The sequence below is a fragment of the Panthera leo genome, chromosome C1, assembly GCF_018350215.1.
Source record: "Panthera leo isolate Ple1 chromosome C1, P.leo_Ple1_pat1.1, whole genome shotgun sequence".
NCBI lineage: Eukaryota > Metazoa > Chordata > Mammalia > Carnivora > Felidae > Panthera > Panthera leo.
In genome coordinates, this window is record NC_056686.1 from 218,373,425 (window position 1) to 218,390,758 (window position 17,334).

Here is a 17,334-nt window from a genome sequence, read left to right on the forward strand (position 1 = left end):
ACCTGGGCCCTGCGCTCTGCCCTGGGGGCCCGTGTGGGAGCCTGTGGAGGCAGGGACGCCATATCCCTCGGGGCTGCGTGGAGCAGGTGGTGTACCCTGAGGTCAGTGTCCCCGCACGTCAGGGACACCGGGCTCTGCGTCCCGCACGTCACTGTATGTTTCGCACGGGCCTCCTCCCAGCCGTCCTGCTGACTCAGGTCTGACCCCACGTCCGACAGACCCCCTCCCCCCTGGTGTCCACGTCCACAGGTCCAAGGATGCCCCACAGCCGCCGGCCACCAAGTGGCAGCACTCCGCCTCGGGGCAGACGAGGGTCCCATTCTCCCCACGTGTTCTGTCTCATGGTCTTATCCCTACCGTTCCTGTCCAGTCTTCTATCTGAAAAGCCCCCAGAGGCCCCCGACTGAGGGGACCCTCCAGGAGAGGCCAGAGGGTAAAGAGCGGTCACAGGGAGCGGTCCTTTGAAGGAGGAGCAGGGGCCCTGGTCCCATGAGGGACGCCGAACAGGACACCAGGGCATTGGAAGATCTCCTCGGAGGGGTGCCTGCCAGGGCGCTGCTGCCCCCCGGTGGTGCAGCCTCCGGCCAGACCCCAGAGCAGGTGCCGTCCTCCGTCCTGCCCAACCAGGCAGGGTCACGTCCTCCCCAGAGGGCACCGTGGGGCTCTCGTGCCCCTTTCCCCTCCCAAAATCCTGCATCACCAGACGGACTTAAATTCCCAAATATTGTAGCTTCTGAAGGAGAACAGATGGACACACAGAGGGGGTGCTGCTGCCCCCACGGCCCTGACGTGCCTGCTCTAGGGCTCTTGCCTGGGTCACTGTGCAGGGAAGTACGTGCCACCCGCATCCCGTCCTTGCTTTTGCGGGATGGACATAGGTCCCCACTTGATGGGCATATGGGGGGCCGGCTGCCATTGTCCTGCAGTAGGGGGGCACAGGGGAGGCTAGGGGACAGGAGAACGGAGGAAACGGGGGACACGGGGACAGGTTGGGACAGGGGGACAGAGGGGAAAGGGGGGACAGAGGGGGCGGGGATAGAGGGAGCAGGGGGACAGGGATGGAGGGGGATGGGGATAGAGGGACAGAAAGGGCAAGGGGATAGAGGGGACAGAAGTGACAGGGGAACAAGGAGGCAGGACAGAGGCGGGCTCCCCCAAGGGAGGACCTGGGTGTTCAGGAAAGCAGACTGAGCCTCTTCCCGCCCACACACCGGTGCCCGATGCCCTGGCGGGAACGCTCACGGGCGCCCCCAGCCCGTCGCGACCTCTCGCCCTGAGCCCCGCAGCTGCCCTGGGGGCGGCCTTACCTCGCATTTGCCCCGGAGGCCGGTCTCCTGCAGCCGAGACCAGATGCTCTGGATCCGCCCCGCGTGCTCGGGGTGGCTGTTAGTGTTCCCACAGGTACACTGGTGTTTCAGCATCAGCGTGTCGTACACGAGGCCTGGGGACGGGAGCGGAGTTGGCCGCGGTCAGCGGGGCCCTCGGGGGTCTCTGGCAGCAGGCCCGCCGCCCTCCACCCACCCAGAGAGCTGCCCGGCGGGACAACCTGCCACTTCCCTGGGAGCGACCGGGCCAGCGCAGCCCCACGTCCCCTAGGACGATTTATCTGGAAACTGCAAGTTCACTGGAGGCCGAGTGCGGTTCACAGAAATGGGAACAGGGGCTGTGTGCCGGCTCACCGCACATGCCCAGGGGTCCCCGGGGCGGCGGGTGGCTGGGCAAGTCAGGAAGACAAGAAAAGATGCCCCAGCCCGCTCCCAAGCCTAAGCCGTGTGGCACTCATGTTCCAGGATGGTGCTGTTTTCCCCCAACTAAGACGCTTTAGGCCCGGAATCCAAGTCCGTCTTGTCGGGGAGCAGCCTATCAAGCAGTTCTGAGGACCGTCCAAGGTTTGTGGGGGCTCATAAAAAAGACTTGTTTCCTACTCTCAGAACCCTCCGGACTGGCTGGGACACGTGTGCGATGACACAGACAGACGGGCAAGCACGTGTGGTGAGAATTAACACAGAATACGGGTAACCAACTGCCTGGTCTGCAGCGTCCTTGGGGGCACAGCGGGGCGCCAGAGAGCCTTGGGGATGGGGTTGCCCTTGAGGAGCGACGTCTGGCCGGCCCCCAGACGGGATGGGGACACTCCCAGACCAGAGCGACTGATGTCACGGCCAGGAAAATCTCATGCAGGTGGACGTATCCTGTGCATCTGGACACGGGGCTGGAGAAAGGGGAGGGCAGGGGCGGGCTGAGCGCACCTGCTCTATGCCCCCCCCACAGTGGGTGGAGAAGGTTCGGGGCCCACGTGACATCTGCCGGGAGGGGTGTCCCGCTGCCCCTGCCGCAGCACTGTCTGTAGTCCCCCCGTACCTGGTCTCCCAGGGGCACAACCGGAAGGTCAGGCTGGCTGAATGGACCTGCTCGGGCAGGCAGGGGCCTGGGAAGGGGCATGTGTGGCTAACACCCGCTCCCGCAGGCAGAGAAAGGTGGAGGCCCCGTGAGACGAGCTGTGCTGTCAGACCCACGGCTACTTCTATGCCCCTGATGCTGGAGAACGGAGGCAGCGTCACCAAACACAGGAACAGGGCTGCAGGATGAGCCCGCTTCTACAGGGTCAAGCTGGACGCCTGGCCTCAGGACGTACTGGTCCCAGTACTGCCTCTCATTCTCTCGTGAGTCAGGCTAACGGGAGTCAGTCCCCTCGTGTTGGAGCATTCCTGGCATTCCTGGGTTATACCAGCAAGACTGCGTGGGGCAGGGAGGACTTCCGGTAAAAAAAAGCAGCTGGCGAAGAACAGGCCTACGGGACCAAGCGCGCTCACCACCCACGCACTAAAGTACGTGTACAAGACCCGTGTACCCGAGAGGGTGCGTTCAGCAGTTCGTAATGGCAACGTATACGTACATACGTGTGCACGCGCGTGCACGTGTGGAATGCGTGTACACGAACGAGACGGACATGGCATCATCCCGACACGACAGTCGGCTAGTCTTTACTGATCCCGTGGCGGGAACTTTCGAGGTGACCCCAGGTCACTCCCGCTTACAGACAGGAACCTGGAATCCGGAGAGAAACCGCACGAGTCTGCAGAGCCGAGGAGCCAGGATGCTCTGCCGCCACGAGGGCGAGCTAGGACCACGTGCATGGGATGCCGCCAAGGCCGGGCGTGGAGAATTGCCAAGCCCACGGCCACAGCCGAGTCCCGTCTTTGGAAACCTGTCCGTCCAGTTGTGCACAGAAACAGATCTGGAGGACTTAAACCCGATCCTGAGGGTGGCTACCTCTGGGGGGTGGGATTCCAGGCAACTGTCAATTTCTCGGTGTTTCTCTCCTGTTTCTTTTCGGTGAGCTCGTCCTATTTTATACATTTTCAAAAAGCAGTAAGGCAGATGAGGCCACTGGCCAGGCCACTGCAGGGGACACGCAGGCACAAAGGCGCCCCGGGGGCCTCCCTGGCCCCCACGGTGGGCACATTTCCACCATGGTTACAGGGACTGGGGTCTCTGGGGTCTTTTAGGGACGTGCCCATCTTAGTCACCTGCTGACTCTATTTGTGACCCTCTGCAGTTTCCTGGTTTCTTTCTGAAAAGCAATGATTTGGCCTCTGGATAAGTACTAATGAAATTTTCCTCTGAATATAAAAAGTATCCTTTTAACAAGGAGAATTTGGGCACATTCAGACTTTCCATGTTACAGCGTGCGGACAGGACGTTTTAGAGGTCTATCTGAAGGACGAAACCGTTGTGTTTTTAGGGATTGTGCTCTTTGTCCGTCACCAGAAAGAACCAGCAGCCGAGAAGGATGTGAAGAGCCGTCCTGGCCGCCCTCTGTCCCGGGCCGGGCATGGCTGGGCAGCGTGGACGCCCGGGGTGCAGCCCGTTGCCTGACTTGGGAGGGCCCGACTCAGAGCCCAGAGCCTCTGGCCCGGGTGGGCGCCTGCCCGGCCACACAGTCCTCGTCCCTGCCTGCAGGGGGCGGTGCTGGTCAAGCAGAAACAGTCCTGCTGGCAGGTGTCACCGTGCTCCCGCAGGGGTGGGGCAGGGAGGACAACTGGATCCAGAAGGCGAGACCCGGAGGCTGCCTGAGCTGTCCCAACTGTACCCGCAAGCTACCTGGGCCTCACAGCCGAGGCCCCACCTGAAGCTTCGGTTCACAGAAGGGCGGGCGAGAAAGCACGAGGTCGCAGTCTCTGCTGACCGTGGATGGGAAGCTACCCGGCCTGCCGGCCACGGTGGCCTGTGGGTGGGCGGTCTCTGGAGGAAACGGGTTCTCCAGCAAAGGGGAGATGGGCTTTGGCACCCAGGAGAGACCGCAGCATCAGAGAAAGGGGTGGGGAGCCTCAGTGACCAACCCATCCAGTCCCCCAGCCAAGGCTCTGCCCAGGCGCAGATCAGACCAGGTCAGGGGTATCCCCTCGCCCTCCGGACAGCGCAGCCCGGGGCGGGCCTCCTGCGTCTGTTCTGGCTGCGCCCCAGTCTTGCCCACAGGTGCCGGTCGGCCGCCCCAACCCACACGCCCCCGTGCACGGTACCTGTGGTGAACCTCGGTTTGGTGGGGGGCTCCTGCACGGACATGGGGAAGGTGGCAGACGCCGGGGACGACTGCGCCCGGGACAGAGGCCGGTGGCCGCCGAAGGACACGGGGATGCCGGCCGCCTCCATGGACGCCTGGTAGTTCCTCAGCTGGTGGATACGCTGCTGTTCCAGTAGGAGGGCTTGCTGGGGTGGGGGTGGGGGGAGAAGACACAGGTTCTTGTTGCCCCCACGTCACCTGCCCCCTCCCCGGCTGAAGGGCTACACGGATCTCTTCTCTAACGGCTCTGGGCACCCACACGCAGCGCACAGTTCAGGAACTCACTGGGGCGGCTGCCGGGACGGGCTGCCTGGCGCCCGAGGAGTCCCCACCTGCAGGCAGCCCTCCTGGGCGAGTCTGCTGTGCTCTTGCTCTGACCAAGAGTCCCTGATGCGCAGCCAGAGACGTGAGAGAAGAGCACGCCTCAGGGTGGAACGGCTGACTCTTCCATTTGCCACCCTTTGCTCCCCGGCCTCCTGGGGTCCCACACCCCGGCCCGAGGGCAGAAAGGCTCCACTGAGGCAAAGAAATGTTCTGTTCAGGTTCCAGGTGCCCGGGGCTCGACCGGGTGTCAGGGGGCAGGGATGGGCGGATGTGCCTCTCTGAGGACGGGAGGGGACCCAGATGGACAATGCCCAGGACCCCACATTGGCTGCCTTCCAGCAAAAATAACCAGAAGAAAAAGGAGGTGAAGCAATTAAACATACTTTCACAAACGCCTCTTTCTCACAAAACTGTATTTCTAGGAGTCGGCTTTGGTAAGGGCTCAATACCACAAGGGCCCCAAATGGGCAGCGTGGTGTGGGCACTGCCGGCCAGCTGGGCTCACTGATGCCAGGAGTCTGCACAACAGAAGAGGCAGCCCCTCCCCTTGTCCAGACCGCCCCTTGTCCAGACCGCCTCTGTGGGGCAGCGCTTTGGTGCCTGGGGTGCTGATAACATGGACCCAGAAGCCACGGAGGGACCCCCTCCGAAGGAGCGACAGAAAAAGCACGAGAGATGCCGCCTGCCTGCAGCACGCCCCCCCGCGGACTGTGGGAGCCACCACACTCCAGACACAGCTCCGCTGCTCAAGGCTACGATCGGATTCCACTTCCTGTGCACCCTGGCCGGCTGCCCTAGTGGTTTCGTGGGCGTGGAAGTTTTATTTTTCACTATAAATTGATAAATCTTTCATCAGATTTACTCATCAGTCTCTAGTGGGTTTGGTCGTTGTGTGTCAGTGCCTGAACTATGTACCTGTGTCACACCGTTTTTCCAGATCTGTAAAGTTGGTCACCACTGCCTCTTGGGCCCCCAAAGGCCCTGACTACCTCTTTGATCAATTAAGAAATCAATCTCCCTTGGGATGCCTGGGTGGCTCAGTCGGTTAAGCGTCCAACTCCGGCTCGGGTATTGATCTCACGGTCCGTGAGTTCGAGCCCCACGTCGGGCTCTGGGCTGACAGCTCGGAGCCTGGAGCCTGCTTCTGATTCTGTGTCTCCTCTCTCTGCCCCTCCCCTACTTGTGCGCGCACGCTCTCTCTCTCTCTCTCTCTCTCTCTCTCTCTCAAAAATAAACAGTAAAAAAAAATTTAAAAAAAGAACAAAAAGAATAAATCAATCTCCATCCCCCTCCACCTTCAATGATTATGCTGAATCCTACTAACGCTTGGATTTATGTGAGCCTACAGTTTACAGATCTGAAAGAAAACCATCCCTAGGAACTCCGAAGCTGGCATTTGGCTGGAATACAGGTGCACAAATGCCCACCGTGGACAGAGGGTCTATATCTCTAGGCACAGCTAACGTAAAAGAGAGAGCAAATTGCACCCGCCTCCCACAGCACCCGGGGAAGGGCCGGGAGGAAGAGGCCCGTCCGTGTCTACTGACGGCCGGCCATACGGCGCCGCCCCTTGAGGAAAGAGGGCCTGGCCTGTCCCTCCTGGCCCGCCCGGTCCATCGACTCCCACCCCGCCTGGCCCCCGCCAGCGCGGTCACCTGTCTGAAGAGCAGCTCCTGCTCGGTGGGCTGGCGCTGGCCCGGCTCTACCTCCCGCGGGGGCTCCGCCTCCTCGTCATCACTCTCGATGGGCTCCTGCTTCACTTGGACGCCGGCCAGCGCGTGTGCCTCCTTCTGCCCAGAGAGCCGGTCCAGGTAGGGCTCCTCCAGGAGGGCCTGGTGCTCACGAAGCTCCTCCTCTGTCTCCTCGGGATGGCTCTCGGGCTGCCGGGCCGGCTCGCTCTGTTTGGGGATAATCTATAAGGCAGAGGTAAGGGATGAGGGCGGCGGAGATGACGTGACCGCACGAGCTCTGTGCCTCAGAGCAAAGGGACGGACGACCTGGACGGATGCTGCCGGGCCTGAGCTGGAGCCGGCAGGCACCGCTTGTCGCCCAACACCCTGGGCGCCGGGCCGGCCGGGGAAGGAGAGCCCAGCACCTGGTGCGCATTTGTTAACAAGCACCCGGGTGCCAAGCGCAGAGACGCGGGGCATGAAAGTCACAGCGGTCAAGCCAGGCTCCTGGGGGACCGGCACCGTGGCTCGGAGAAAATGTGACCGTCTGCAAAGCCCCCGACTATGCTGCTGTGGAGAACGCTCTGACTCGGTTTCCAGAAGGGGAGAGGTTTTCGAGGATGCCCAACACGTTTTGGCAACCGCACGTTTGTACGCAAGTCCTCCCAGACCGCTTGCTTCACCACCCACACCACCACATCGTGGGCGTGACGAGGGTCGGACTGGGCGGACGCCTGTGTGCGAGTGTCAGTGTTCCGTGTGCTTGTCCCCAGGGCCCAGCCCTCCCAAGCAGCTCCCGGAGGCCCACGTGCCCACAGCCCTCAGAGGGCAGGCTAGGGGGTGAAGCATGGACCCGCCTCTTATGGGGCGAGGGTCCCGGACTCCCTCTCTGGCTCTCTCCGCTTCCTTGGGAAGTGAGGGCATCTGAGCAGAGGCCTCCAGCCCCCTCCTGGGGAGTCAGGCCATCCTGGGCTTCACGAGAGACAGCCCAGCTCCGTGAAGGATTCCCGGAGGCCGGATCGAGCGGCCCCTTTGTCCCGGGGAGCTCTGGGCAGGGGCAAGAGCACAGACACCTGAGGTGCCGCCAATCCCCTGGGGCGCAGGCCACACCCCCGAGGCGGCCTCGGCCTCTCAGGCCGCAGCGCGGAGGGAGTTGGGAGGCACGTGGCCACAGCCGCAGACTCCCGGTGATGCAGGGGGCTTGTGCGGTCAGTCTCCTTGGGCCACGGCCGCGGCCGGAGGCCTGTGGCCGCCTTCGAAATGCAGCTCTGGGGTTGCTAGCCGGGCTGTGGGCGGGCGGCACAGCGGAGCCGACGTCGGGGGTGAGGCTCCCGCCAGCCAGCGCGCTGGCCGAACACTGTCGGCGACACGCAAACCAGCTGTGTCCTGCGACGCGCTCCGGACTCCAGGAGCCCCTTCCCCAGACGGCAGGAGAAGAAACGCACGTCTGTATTCGGAGCGGGGCCCTTGCTACAGCCAGACTACGGGTCGGGGGAAAAGCCAAACTGGTAGAGAGGCCAGGGCTGGAAGATGAGTGGGCGTGCCCCTGGTCAGACCGCCCGGACGGAGGACCCGGATGTCAGGGTCAGCGCCGAGAGCGCGGAGGTGAACAGGAAAGTCCGCGGCGAGGCACGCAGCCCGACCCACGGGACCACGGGGCTCAAGCCGCGACAGGAACAGCCTCCCCCAGCAAAGCCAGCAAAGCCTCTGTCCTGCGGGGGCAACAGGTGCCCTGGAGCACCGTCCCCGCAGAGGGGGGAGAGCGCGTCCCGCCACCACATTCCCCACGTCACTACGCCCAGACCCGCCAGAGGGCGCACCCACACTCGCTGGCCTGCAGGGGGCGGCTGCCGCTTGCACAGCTCGAGGCTCCGCCACCCACCCGTGGCATGCGTTCTCCGGAAAGGCCCTTCACCTGGCGGACCTTCACCAGACACCACGGCACACGAGGTGCCGGGCTCTCACAAGTGACGCTACTACGGCCGCAGAGCACCGGTGACTGTGCCGACCTCGGGCCAAAACAGGTGAGCACAGCCGGCTCCCGGGTCCGTCTTTCCTGTTCTCAGGGGCTCCGCCGCCCAGCGGTTCGGTTCCCGTGGCCAGCGACCCTGGGAAGACCGGAGCAGCCGTGCGTGGCTGCTCTCCCTAAGGGGTGTCAGTGAAGTGAACACACTCGGAGGCAGGGGTTGAACGAGCCGCAGATCACGCAGGAAACGGCCACGATCCCCGACGCAGCCCGAGCAGGGCTGCGGGATGGGAGGTCTCAGGGCTGCTGGGAGCTGGGCCCTCGCGCCCTCGGGTAAGGAGCCCCTTAGGAACAGCGTCTCCCAGACGAAAGGCAGAAATACTGGCGCCAGACGGCACGAGACAACGTCGTCGGCTCCCCGAGATCCCAGGAGAACGCTGTACAAACATTTCAATCACCCGTCGTTCACGCTCATAATCAATCATGGAATAGAGTCTAGGGAGATTACCCAGTTTCTCAATCATTCTTTTCAAGACTGTACCAGGAATGAATAGGTGTTTCCCGTCTTCCTAACACCTCCTACCCTATCAGTCAGACAGTGACACGATAAAATTAAGAAGCCACGGGTGGCACTGGGGAGACGAACGTGAAGTGGGGTTTACAGCTGGGAGCACAGACTGACAGCCTGTCTCGCCCACAGGAAGTAAGTAGGTGCCTTTCCTGTGCAGGGGAGGGCGTGCTGGCTGGCCCTGCGTGCTGGGGGGCGGGGGGGGGCAGCCCGTCTCCCACGGGGGCCTTAGCTCGGCCTGCACTGGGCATCTGGCCGTTCAGGGGCAGGGTGCCGGGGGACCGTGTCCCCACAACCCTGCAGCGGGGTCACACGGGCTGCATTCAGGCGGCTGGCGGCCGCCGTCTTCACGGGACGCTGACCGTTTCCGGTTTTGATGACCAGCACCGCCACACCGAACTTCCCTATTTCCTGCCCAAACCCCCCTCTGTGAGGGACTTTCGGGACCGTGCGAGGGCGCAGACCCCGCGAGCAGGGTGTCCCGGCGGGCAGGCCCGCTTCGGGAAGAGGGGTGCTCAGGGAGCTCGGGGACACGGGGCCGCACGCGGATGCGATATGCACTCCCCCCCCCCCCCCCCCCCCCCCCCACCGCGCCCGCAGACCCACCTTGCTCATGTGCAGCTGCTGCTGGAACTGCTGCTTGTGCTTCTCCAGAAACTGCTGGTGCTGCTGCTGGATGACCAGGTGCTGCAGGGCCGGCGCGTTCTGGGGCAGCGGGGCCGACTGCGTGCGCCCCAGCGGGCGGTGCTGCCGCAGCTTGTGCACGGACGGGGACACGCGGTCCGCTCCCACCAGCGCCTGCGCGTGCAGGGGCAGCGCGCCCAGGCCTGAAAGACACCGTCGGAAGGTGACGCGGGGGCCCCCCGTGCTCCACCCTGAAGCCCGGGGCGCAGGCCGCCGTGAGCCGCCGGCGTGGGCTTCAGTGAGCGGGGGCCACCGTGCGCAGGCGTTCCGAGTCACAGGTTCCGGAGCGGCCGGTCCGCCCGGCAGTGGCCCCACGACCCCTCGGCCGGGCCCGGGCCCTAGAACGACTGGTTGCGGTCCGAGCGGCATCGCGGGGCCGCCGGAGTGGCTTGCGCCACGCTGACCAGGGCTGCGGAGGTCCCGGTGGCCCGGCACGTTCTAGAAGACCACGGAGACGGCTCTTCCCCTAACCGACCCAGAAACCAAGCTGTGAGGGAAAAAACCCGTCCTGAGGGATCAAATCCTTTAAAGGTCTCTTCAAGCGGTGACTTTATTCACAAAGGGGGTGTTAACACTTGTCAAAATCCTGGCGCTTGTGGTCAGAATCTTCTACAAATTTCTGCAAAGGTGCTGCCTCCCCCCATGCCCACCAGCTGCTTCCCCTGCACCCGCACCTGGACTGAGTGTTCAAGATCTGGATGGATATGTGATCCTGTTTTAATGTGCATTTGAATCTCGTTTTAAAATGCACCCTGTGCAGGGGACACAGGATGCCAAACCTTTTTCCTTCTGTAAACTTTCCATCCACCTGTACCTTCTCTTTTGCAAATTGTGGGCTTAGGTAGTTGATCATCTTCCCGGGGTTCTTTGGGCAAAAGTCTAACAAACCTTCCCTGCTAATGGAAAACGGGCTGCCCCAGCGGCCCGAGCTGGACGCACACTAACCCACGAGGCTCAGGCTGAACCTGACGCGGGTCATGGTCCCCTGCCTGAGGGGGAACAGCACGTACCTGACCTTAGCAGATGCCCGCCTCCCCAAAAGCACGGCCCCCGGAACTGCTCAAGTGGCCGGCCCCCCGACAGGCAGGCACACCTGCCCATCCCCCCCAGGGGGGGTCCCTGAGACCCCTGGGGTCACTGCAGCCTGTTTCCCTTGTCCCTTCGTGGGCTGGAGATTTCAAAATTACAACCACAATTTTGTATGCAGAGAGAGCAGACGCCAAGAAAAGGTCCAACCCTCGCAAAGTTGTCCCTGATTAGCTTTTCAAGAAGTCAGCCAACTCCAGCCCCCTAAACTGCCATCGCCTTCTGTCCAGCTCGCTGTTTTCTGGGAGAAGTTATGTTAAATTCCATTATCTGCCTGGCTGCTAAGTTAAAGTTAGTAACTCAAACGCTAGACTGATTCCCTCTCGAGTTTCTAGAAGAGCTAAAAAAAAAAACAACAAAAAAAGAAACAAAAAAAAAACCCCATCATCCGAAGAAGGTGTTTCAGTATTCACCCACTGTTGACAGAGGTGTCGTGAGGATGAAAATTCGGAAGCCAGCCATACGAAGCTGCATTTATGGGATCAAAGGTGACGTAGTCGCCAAGAGGGTCCCGCCTCGGAAAACATGAAGCTAAAACAGGGTTTCCCGAGCAGCTGCTCCTCAGGTTCTGCAGGACACTGGGACCGCAGGGCCGCTGTGGTCAGCTGGGCGGCCGCCCAGGTTCCGCACAGAAGCTTCTCTTGGCTCTGCGGAAGGAAAGCAGCTTCCAGGGCTGACAAAGGAGCAGGAACATGCATGAATGTGAGCCTTCACGCGGGGTGGACACTGCCCTGAGGACGCAGGCCACTATCCCCATGGGGACATGGGCAGACAGCGGGAGGACCCCGTTCTGGCCCGCCCCACCCTTACCCTCTCTGGGCCCACCCCAGTCACCCCAAAATTCACAATGGGCCCCCCGGGACACAGAACTCCAGTGCTGTCCCACTTGGGGACTGGTCGCATTGCAGAAAATGGACTCCTAACCTCTGAGTGGCAAACCCATTACTGGTCAGGTGGTTTCCAATTCAGAACCTAAAGTTGACCCCTCAGGTCATCAACAAGGGCTTTTGATGACAGACCCTTATTTGGTTTTTGGTATATACAACGTAAAAGACTTCTATGCATAAAAACACACCACGTGAAGATCCAATTCTGTCCTGGGTGACCCAGCTGCCTGCAGAGGCCCGCTGTGCCCAGATGGGCACCGTGCAGGGACAGAGTCTGACTTGTGCCGCCCGGCGGACCCTGCTCTGGCAGGGAGGACCGGGCTGCCGGGGGCCTCCTTCCCTGAGCACCTGGCGGGCCGGGAGACGCTTCGCTCTTCCCGCCCACAGGGCTGGCACAAGTCTGTCGGGGCTCCAGGACACGGATGACACCCGCCTGCCCCTCATGTTGGTCCTGAGAGAGGGACCGGGGGGGGGGGGCGCGACCGGAAGCCCACGCAGGACCGCACAATGGTGACCGCACAACGGTGATCACGTGGGAATCCCTGGCATTCACTTGGCCATCCAGGTTGGCGAGTTTGCAAACAAAGGCACCACGTCCACATGCCCCAGCCAGCGTGGGGGTCAAGAGGGAAACAGGCGAAGAGTCAGGCTGTCCTGGCGCTCCGGACCCAGATCTGAGGTGCTGGCCTTGGTGCTGCGGGGCTCGGGTGAAGTAGGCGAATTCACACTGGTGAGTACGGCCTGCGCCCTTAGAAATCCGTATGGGGCATCCCACTGCCCCATGCGCCAGGGTGGGACTCTTTAAGGCCCTCCAAGTGACAGCCGGACAAGGCTAAGTTCTCGCCAGGGGCGTGCCAGGCTGCACGTCGGCACAGCCTGAGCGCTGCAAGAAAATCCCCGCACAGCAGGGGCCCGCCTGGACCAGTCGGCTTCGCTGGAGCTCTGGGGGCCTGGCCAGGGTTGGGAATCGCGGGCCAGGCCCAGGCGCGGCAGCCCCACGCGCCTCCTGGGAGAGGTCAGGTACCAAGGGGAGCGTGCCATCACTGCTGCGGAAGCCAGCCGCCGTCCCCGTGCTCAGAAGCGCAGCCACGGGCAGACGGCCAGTTCCGCCAGCCCGCGGGGGGCAGCCCCAGCGAGTGACCCGAAGGCCAGAATGACCCCACATCCGCCAGGTGCAACACCTGCTCCCTCCACCTGTCCTTCTCCCGAGACCCTCACCTAAGGCCTCAGCAATGATGCCACTTCTCCAGGAAGCCTTCCCTACGCCCTCCCTGCTGCACGGCTGAGCGTCCAGACCGACTGCGGAGGACCAGCCCAGGGGAGACGCTGGGGTGAAAGCTGTGCCTTCCGGCCACACAGCAGGAGGCCTGGACAACACACGTGTCCTTCTCGCCTCGAGATGACGGTTCCATTCCCACCCGCTGCCTCGGGGGCTCACTCAGAGACCCAATATCTGGGAGCGTATGAGGGCGCGTCACTCTTCTCAGGAGAAGATTCGGCTGGACAACTCCTGGGGCAGTGGGGAGCAAGGTGAGTGCCACACGGAGGTGGGACATCCCACGGACCCGCCCGGGGAGGGACACGGCCCTGGCGCCCGTCCCCCCTCCCCCCTCTGCATCTGCGGCCTCTGTTCCCAGTGTTCGTGAGACATAGCTATTCTGGCTCAGCCGTTCTGTCCGTGTGTCCATCTGCCCGCAAGCACTCACGGAAAAGCAGGGCCGCTGGCAGGTGAACCTGGGGACTGTCCCTGATCCTGCTCAGACACAAGCCACCTCAGAAACCCCGAGTGTCCCTCGCTTTGCCCCCAGAGACGTTTACCGTGGGCCTGCAGCGCACCGGCCCCGTACAGGGGCCGGGAGGGCGGGACGATGCCGCGGATGTGCAGACCGTCCTCCGGGAGGGAAGGTGAGCAGGAGGGGAGCGAAACCGAAGCGAAGCTCAGCAGAGCACACGGGAGGGGGAAGGGCCACGTCCGGCGGGGGCAGGGCCCAGGTCGGGACCAGGCCTCAGGACAGCCGGCTTGGAAAGGGCGGCCCCCTCTGGCGAAGAGGGAGCCACACCCCTGTGCGCCACACCAGAAGGAGAGGGCTCGCTCCTGTGCCCGCTGGCAGCCAGGCCGTCACGGCCGGCCGGCACCACCTGACAGGCCACACTCACGTGCCCCGACAGCCACCAGCCACACGGGCACCCACCATGTCCCACGTGGGACTGAGAAACCAGACGGGTACTTTGCTTCTGGGTCTCAACGACCACTTTAAACATCAGGGGCCACACGCGGCCAGTGCTCCGGCTTAGGACGGCAGTGCTCTGGGCGGAGAGGGCTTCTCAGGCCCTGAGGGGCAGGAAACCCGGGCAGGGGCGGAGCTTGGAGGGTGATCCCAGAGACCAGAATCAGGGCCAAGTTCACGGGGAGGGGGTTGGGAGGGGCCACGAGAACTGGGAAGGACCGACTGTGCAGCCTGGGGGAGAGGAGGGAGGCTGCCAATTAAAAGCCATAAAACCAAAAGTAACCACCACGACCACACAACTAACACCTGAAGGGGGCTCACCAGTGTCAGGCCCATCCTGCACTGACACACACCTCACTTAACCCCGAAGAAACTCAGCCAGGCAGACACTCGCGTTACCCCTGTTTCACACATGGGGATACTGAGGCACGGCACGAGGGAAGACTTCCCAGGTCACTGAGCTGGGATGAAACGGAGACGAGACAGCCTGTGCTCTGGGCCACGGCCCTGCCTCCAGCACCTGCGGCCGGTGTCCGGGGGCCGGGAGGGGCCTGCAGGTTCGGGGGCGGGGAGGGCAGTGCTAACAGGTGCTGGACCAGAAGTCGTGCCCCAGCCAGTCTCACTGCCACAGGCAAGCCGTCGGCAGCTGCTGTCACAGAAAGGGCCACCGGATCACACACGAAAGGCAGAAGCAGCAACGTGGCCAATCACGAAGCAGTCAAGTTCAGCAAGTTTATCAGAGAGGTGAGATTTACCTAAGACTGTCATTTAAGTCCTGTGGGAAAAGGCTACTCCCCACAGTCAGTAGAGTGGCCGACTCTTGATCCCAGGTTCAAACCCACCCTGGGCATGGGGCCTACTTAAAAACAAAAAAGGTTACTCCACAGGAAGCTCAGGGATGTGCCCGAAAAATGCTCTTTAACGGTGGGTGATGAGCAGACGCTCGGGGACCGGGGGTCACAAGGAGGGTCAGCTGTAGGTTTACATAAATGATACAGGACAGAAACTCAGGCATCCTTCACTGCTCTTGACCCCGGGCCCTGACTCTGGGTGTCACACAGACTCAGATGCGATTTCAGACGGAACCCTTGAGCCCCGGTGCTCATGACCCATCATCTGAAAGGCGGGGAGATGCCCGGTGACGCTTCTGCTCCCCCTCAACTCTGAAGAGGGCGGTGACCCCGAATTCAACCACTGGGGGGCCCAGACAGAAAGACAGACACACACACCCACAGATGGAAGCCCGCCATCCACACGGACACACACAGAGGGCAAGGTGCGGCCCCTCACGCCCAGAGCGGCCCCATGGCTCTTCAGGACCAAGTGCTGGAGAGAGACCGGTGGGCACAAGAGACATTCACCTGCCCGCGGCCCGCATGGCCACAGGTCGGGACCCTGACCCGCTCGCGCCTGCACTTCCCACCAAAGCGTCAAGGAGGTCATGTTAGATCACAACCGCAAACAAATCAGCAGACCTCCAGGGAGCTGAGCGTGAGGCCGGGTGCTGCAGACGAACAGGTACTTCCCTGTTCCGCAGCAGACCCCACACCTTCGTCCCTCCCAAAGGAACAGTTGCCGTGCAAACCTCCGGCCACATTTCCTGACTTATTCCTAAGTGTGAGCGTCCCTTACGCGGGGCACACGACCGACATTTCCACCACGAATGGGAACTGACGATCTACCAGAGTCGTCTCCCCTCGTCTTGACCCAGATAAAAAAGCAGACGGCAGAAGCCGTCTCTCTGGAGAAGCTTCCAGAAGGTCTAAGTGACACCTGCTTTTACTCTGTCTACCTAGTTTTGTAAGTGAGACTCGGTTTATCGACTCCCACGCCTGAACACGGGAGAGGCCGTGGCTAGAAATTCGGGGGTGCAGACGGGCCTCCCCGCCGGGCCCCGAGCCGACCGTGCTCACCTGTGACGAGGGGCGTCTGCGCAGGCGGCTGCTCCAGTAAGACCATGTGCTGTAGCAGCGGGTTGTGTGAAGCCCCACCGTCCCGCTCCAGGGGCGCCGTGCTCAGGTAGGGGGTGAGGTGCGTGCCGGGAAAGAGGGAGATCCGCTGCTGGAGGGCGGGGAGAGTGAGCCTGTCGGCCTCCTGCGGACCTGCCGTCCCCTGGAGAGGTACAACCGTGACGCCCGGGGCCGAGGGCCCGTGACAGCCCCCCGCCCCCGCTGGCCACGCAGACCCGCCGACGCCTACTCACAGCGGAAGGGCCAGTGGCGGGCAGTCCCAGCGTGATGTTGGGCAAGGACGGTGACGTGTAGAGGGGGAGCGGGGCCACGGAACCTTCTCGAGTCACGAGCCTGTGGGCCAAGCTGGTCTGCAGACAGAACACATGACGCCGTCACACAGCCTGCCAGCGACAAGCGTGGGCCACAGACACCACGAGAAACGACAGCTGAGAGCGCCTCAGGGCAGGCCACGCGGAGTCCCGAGACGCTACAGTACAGAAACACAGTGACAGGTTACAGCACAGAGGTGGCACAGAATTTCAAAGCAGGTCACAAGCCCCGAAACATGGATTCACAATCCATGACGCTCTCGTTTTTATTCACATTGTTTAATCATCGTAGACTATCAGGAAAATCTAAGATAACGTGTTATAAAATACGTTTTTGGTTGGGAATGTCATTTTAAATATAACATCAGAGGCAGAAACCAGAGAAGATATTGCTTAAAAAAAAAAATCCCCTTTGGGCGTCTGGGTGGCTCAGTCGGTTGAGCATCCGACTCTTGATTTCAGCTCAGGTCATGGTCGCACGGTTGTGAGATCGAGCCCCGCGTCGTGCTCCATGCTGAGCCTGCTGAAGATTCTCTCTCTCTCTCTCTCTCTCCCTTTCTCCGCCCCTCTCCCCTAAAAAGAATCCCCTCCCAGAAAAGGCAAATAATAAATAATGGTCACGGCAATATGGGCAATATGTAGGACAGAGAAAGGTAACTATGTAAAGAGCTCACAGATCAAGTAATAATTAGCAAAAGTGCTCGTCAAAGGCAAATGACAAAGAACCAGTATTACGGGAGAACTCCTGAAAAAATTACTCAAAACCATCAGTAATCAAAACACATGTTTAAATACCTATCAAGTTGGCAAAGATTTTTAAAACTGAGAATACTCTCTTGGCCCCGAGGAACAGAAACACGCTGCTGGGCGGGTTTATCAAGCGGTGCACTCTTTCTGCAGGAAAACTGGGCAATCCGTGTCAAAAGCCTTAAAAATTTATCTAACTTTTCATCCTAAAACTCCACTCTTCGGGTGGCTCTTACGAAACGGTGCCGGGCAAAACCAGAGACGGTCCCGGGAATGTCGTGGCCGTGGTGCCCACGGCAGGGAAGGGCAGCGTGTCCGTGTCCCGGGTG

General features: G+C 61.6%; 1 protein-coding gene across 10 annotated transcripts in view; it reads right to left on the reverse strand.

Moving 5' to 3' along the window:
• HDAC4 (histone deacetylase 4) overlaps nt 1-17,334 on the reverse strand; it is a 253,583-nt gene that overhangs the window by 47,827 nt on the left and 188,422 nt on the right. For 8 of the 10 annotated variants that reach the window (XR_006205794.1, XM_042950744.1, XM_042950743.1 and 5 more), the window contains exons 9-14: nt 16,181-16,297; nt 15,891-16,089; nt 9,699-9,919; nt 6,544-6,801; nt 4,524-4,710; nt 1,308-1,441 (exon numbers count right to left, since the gene is read on the reverse strand). Coding sequence is in view for 9 of the 10 variants with exons in the window: in XM_042950744.1 (XP_042806678.1) it covers nt 1,308-1,441; nt 4,524-4,710; nt 6,544-6,801; nt 9,699-9,919; nt 15,891-16,089; nt 16,181-16,297 (1,116 nt within the window). In the remaining variant the exon portion in view is untranslated. The remainder of the gene's footprint in view (nt 1-1,307; nt 1,442-4,523; nt 4,711-6,543; nt 6,802-9,698; nt 9,920-15,890; nt 16,090-16,180; nt 16,298-17,334) is intronic. The other 2 variants (XM_042950747.1, XM_042950746.1) reach the window with 2 other exon arrangements.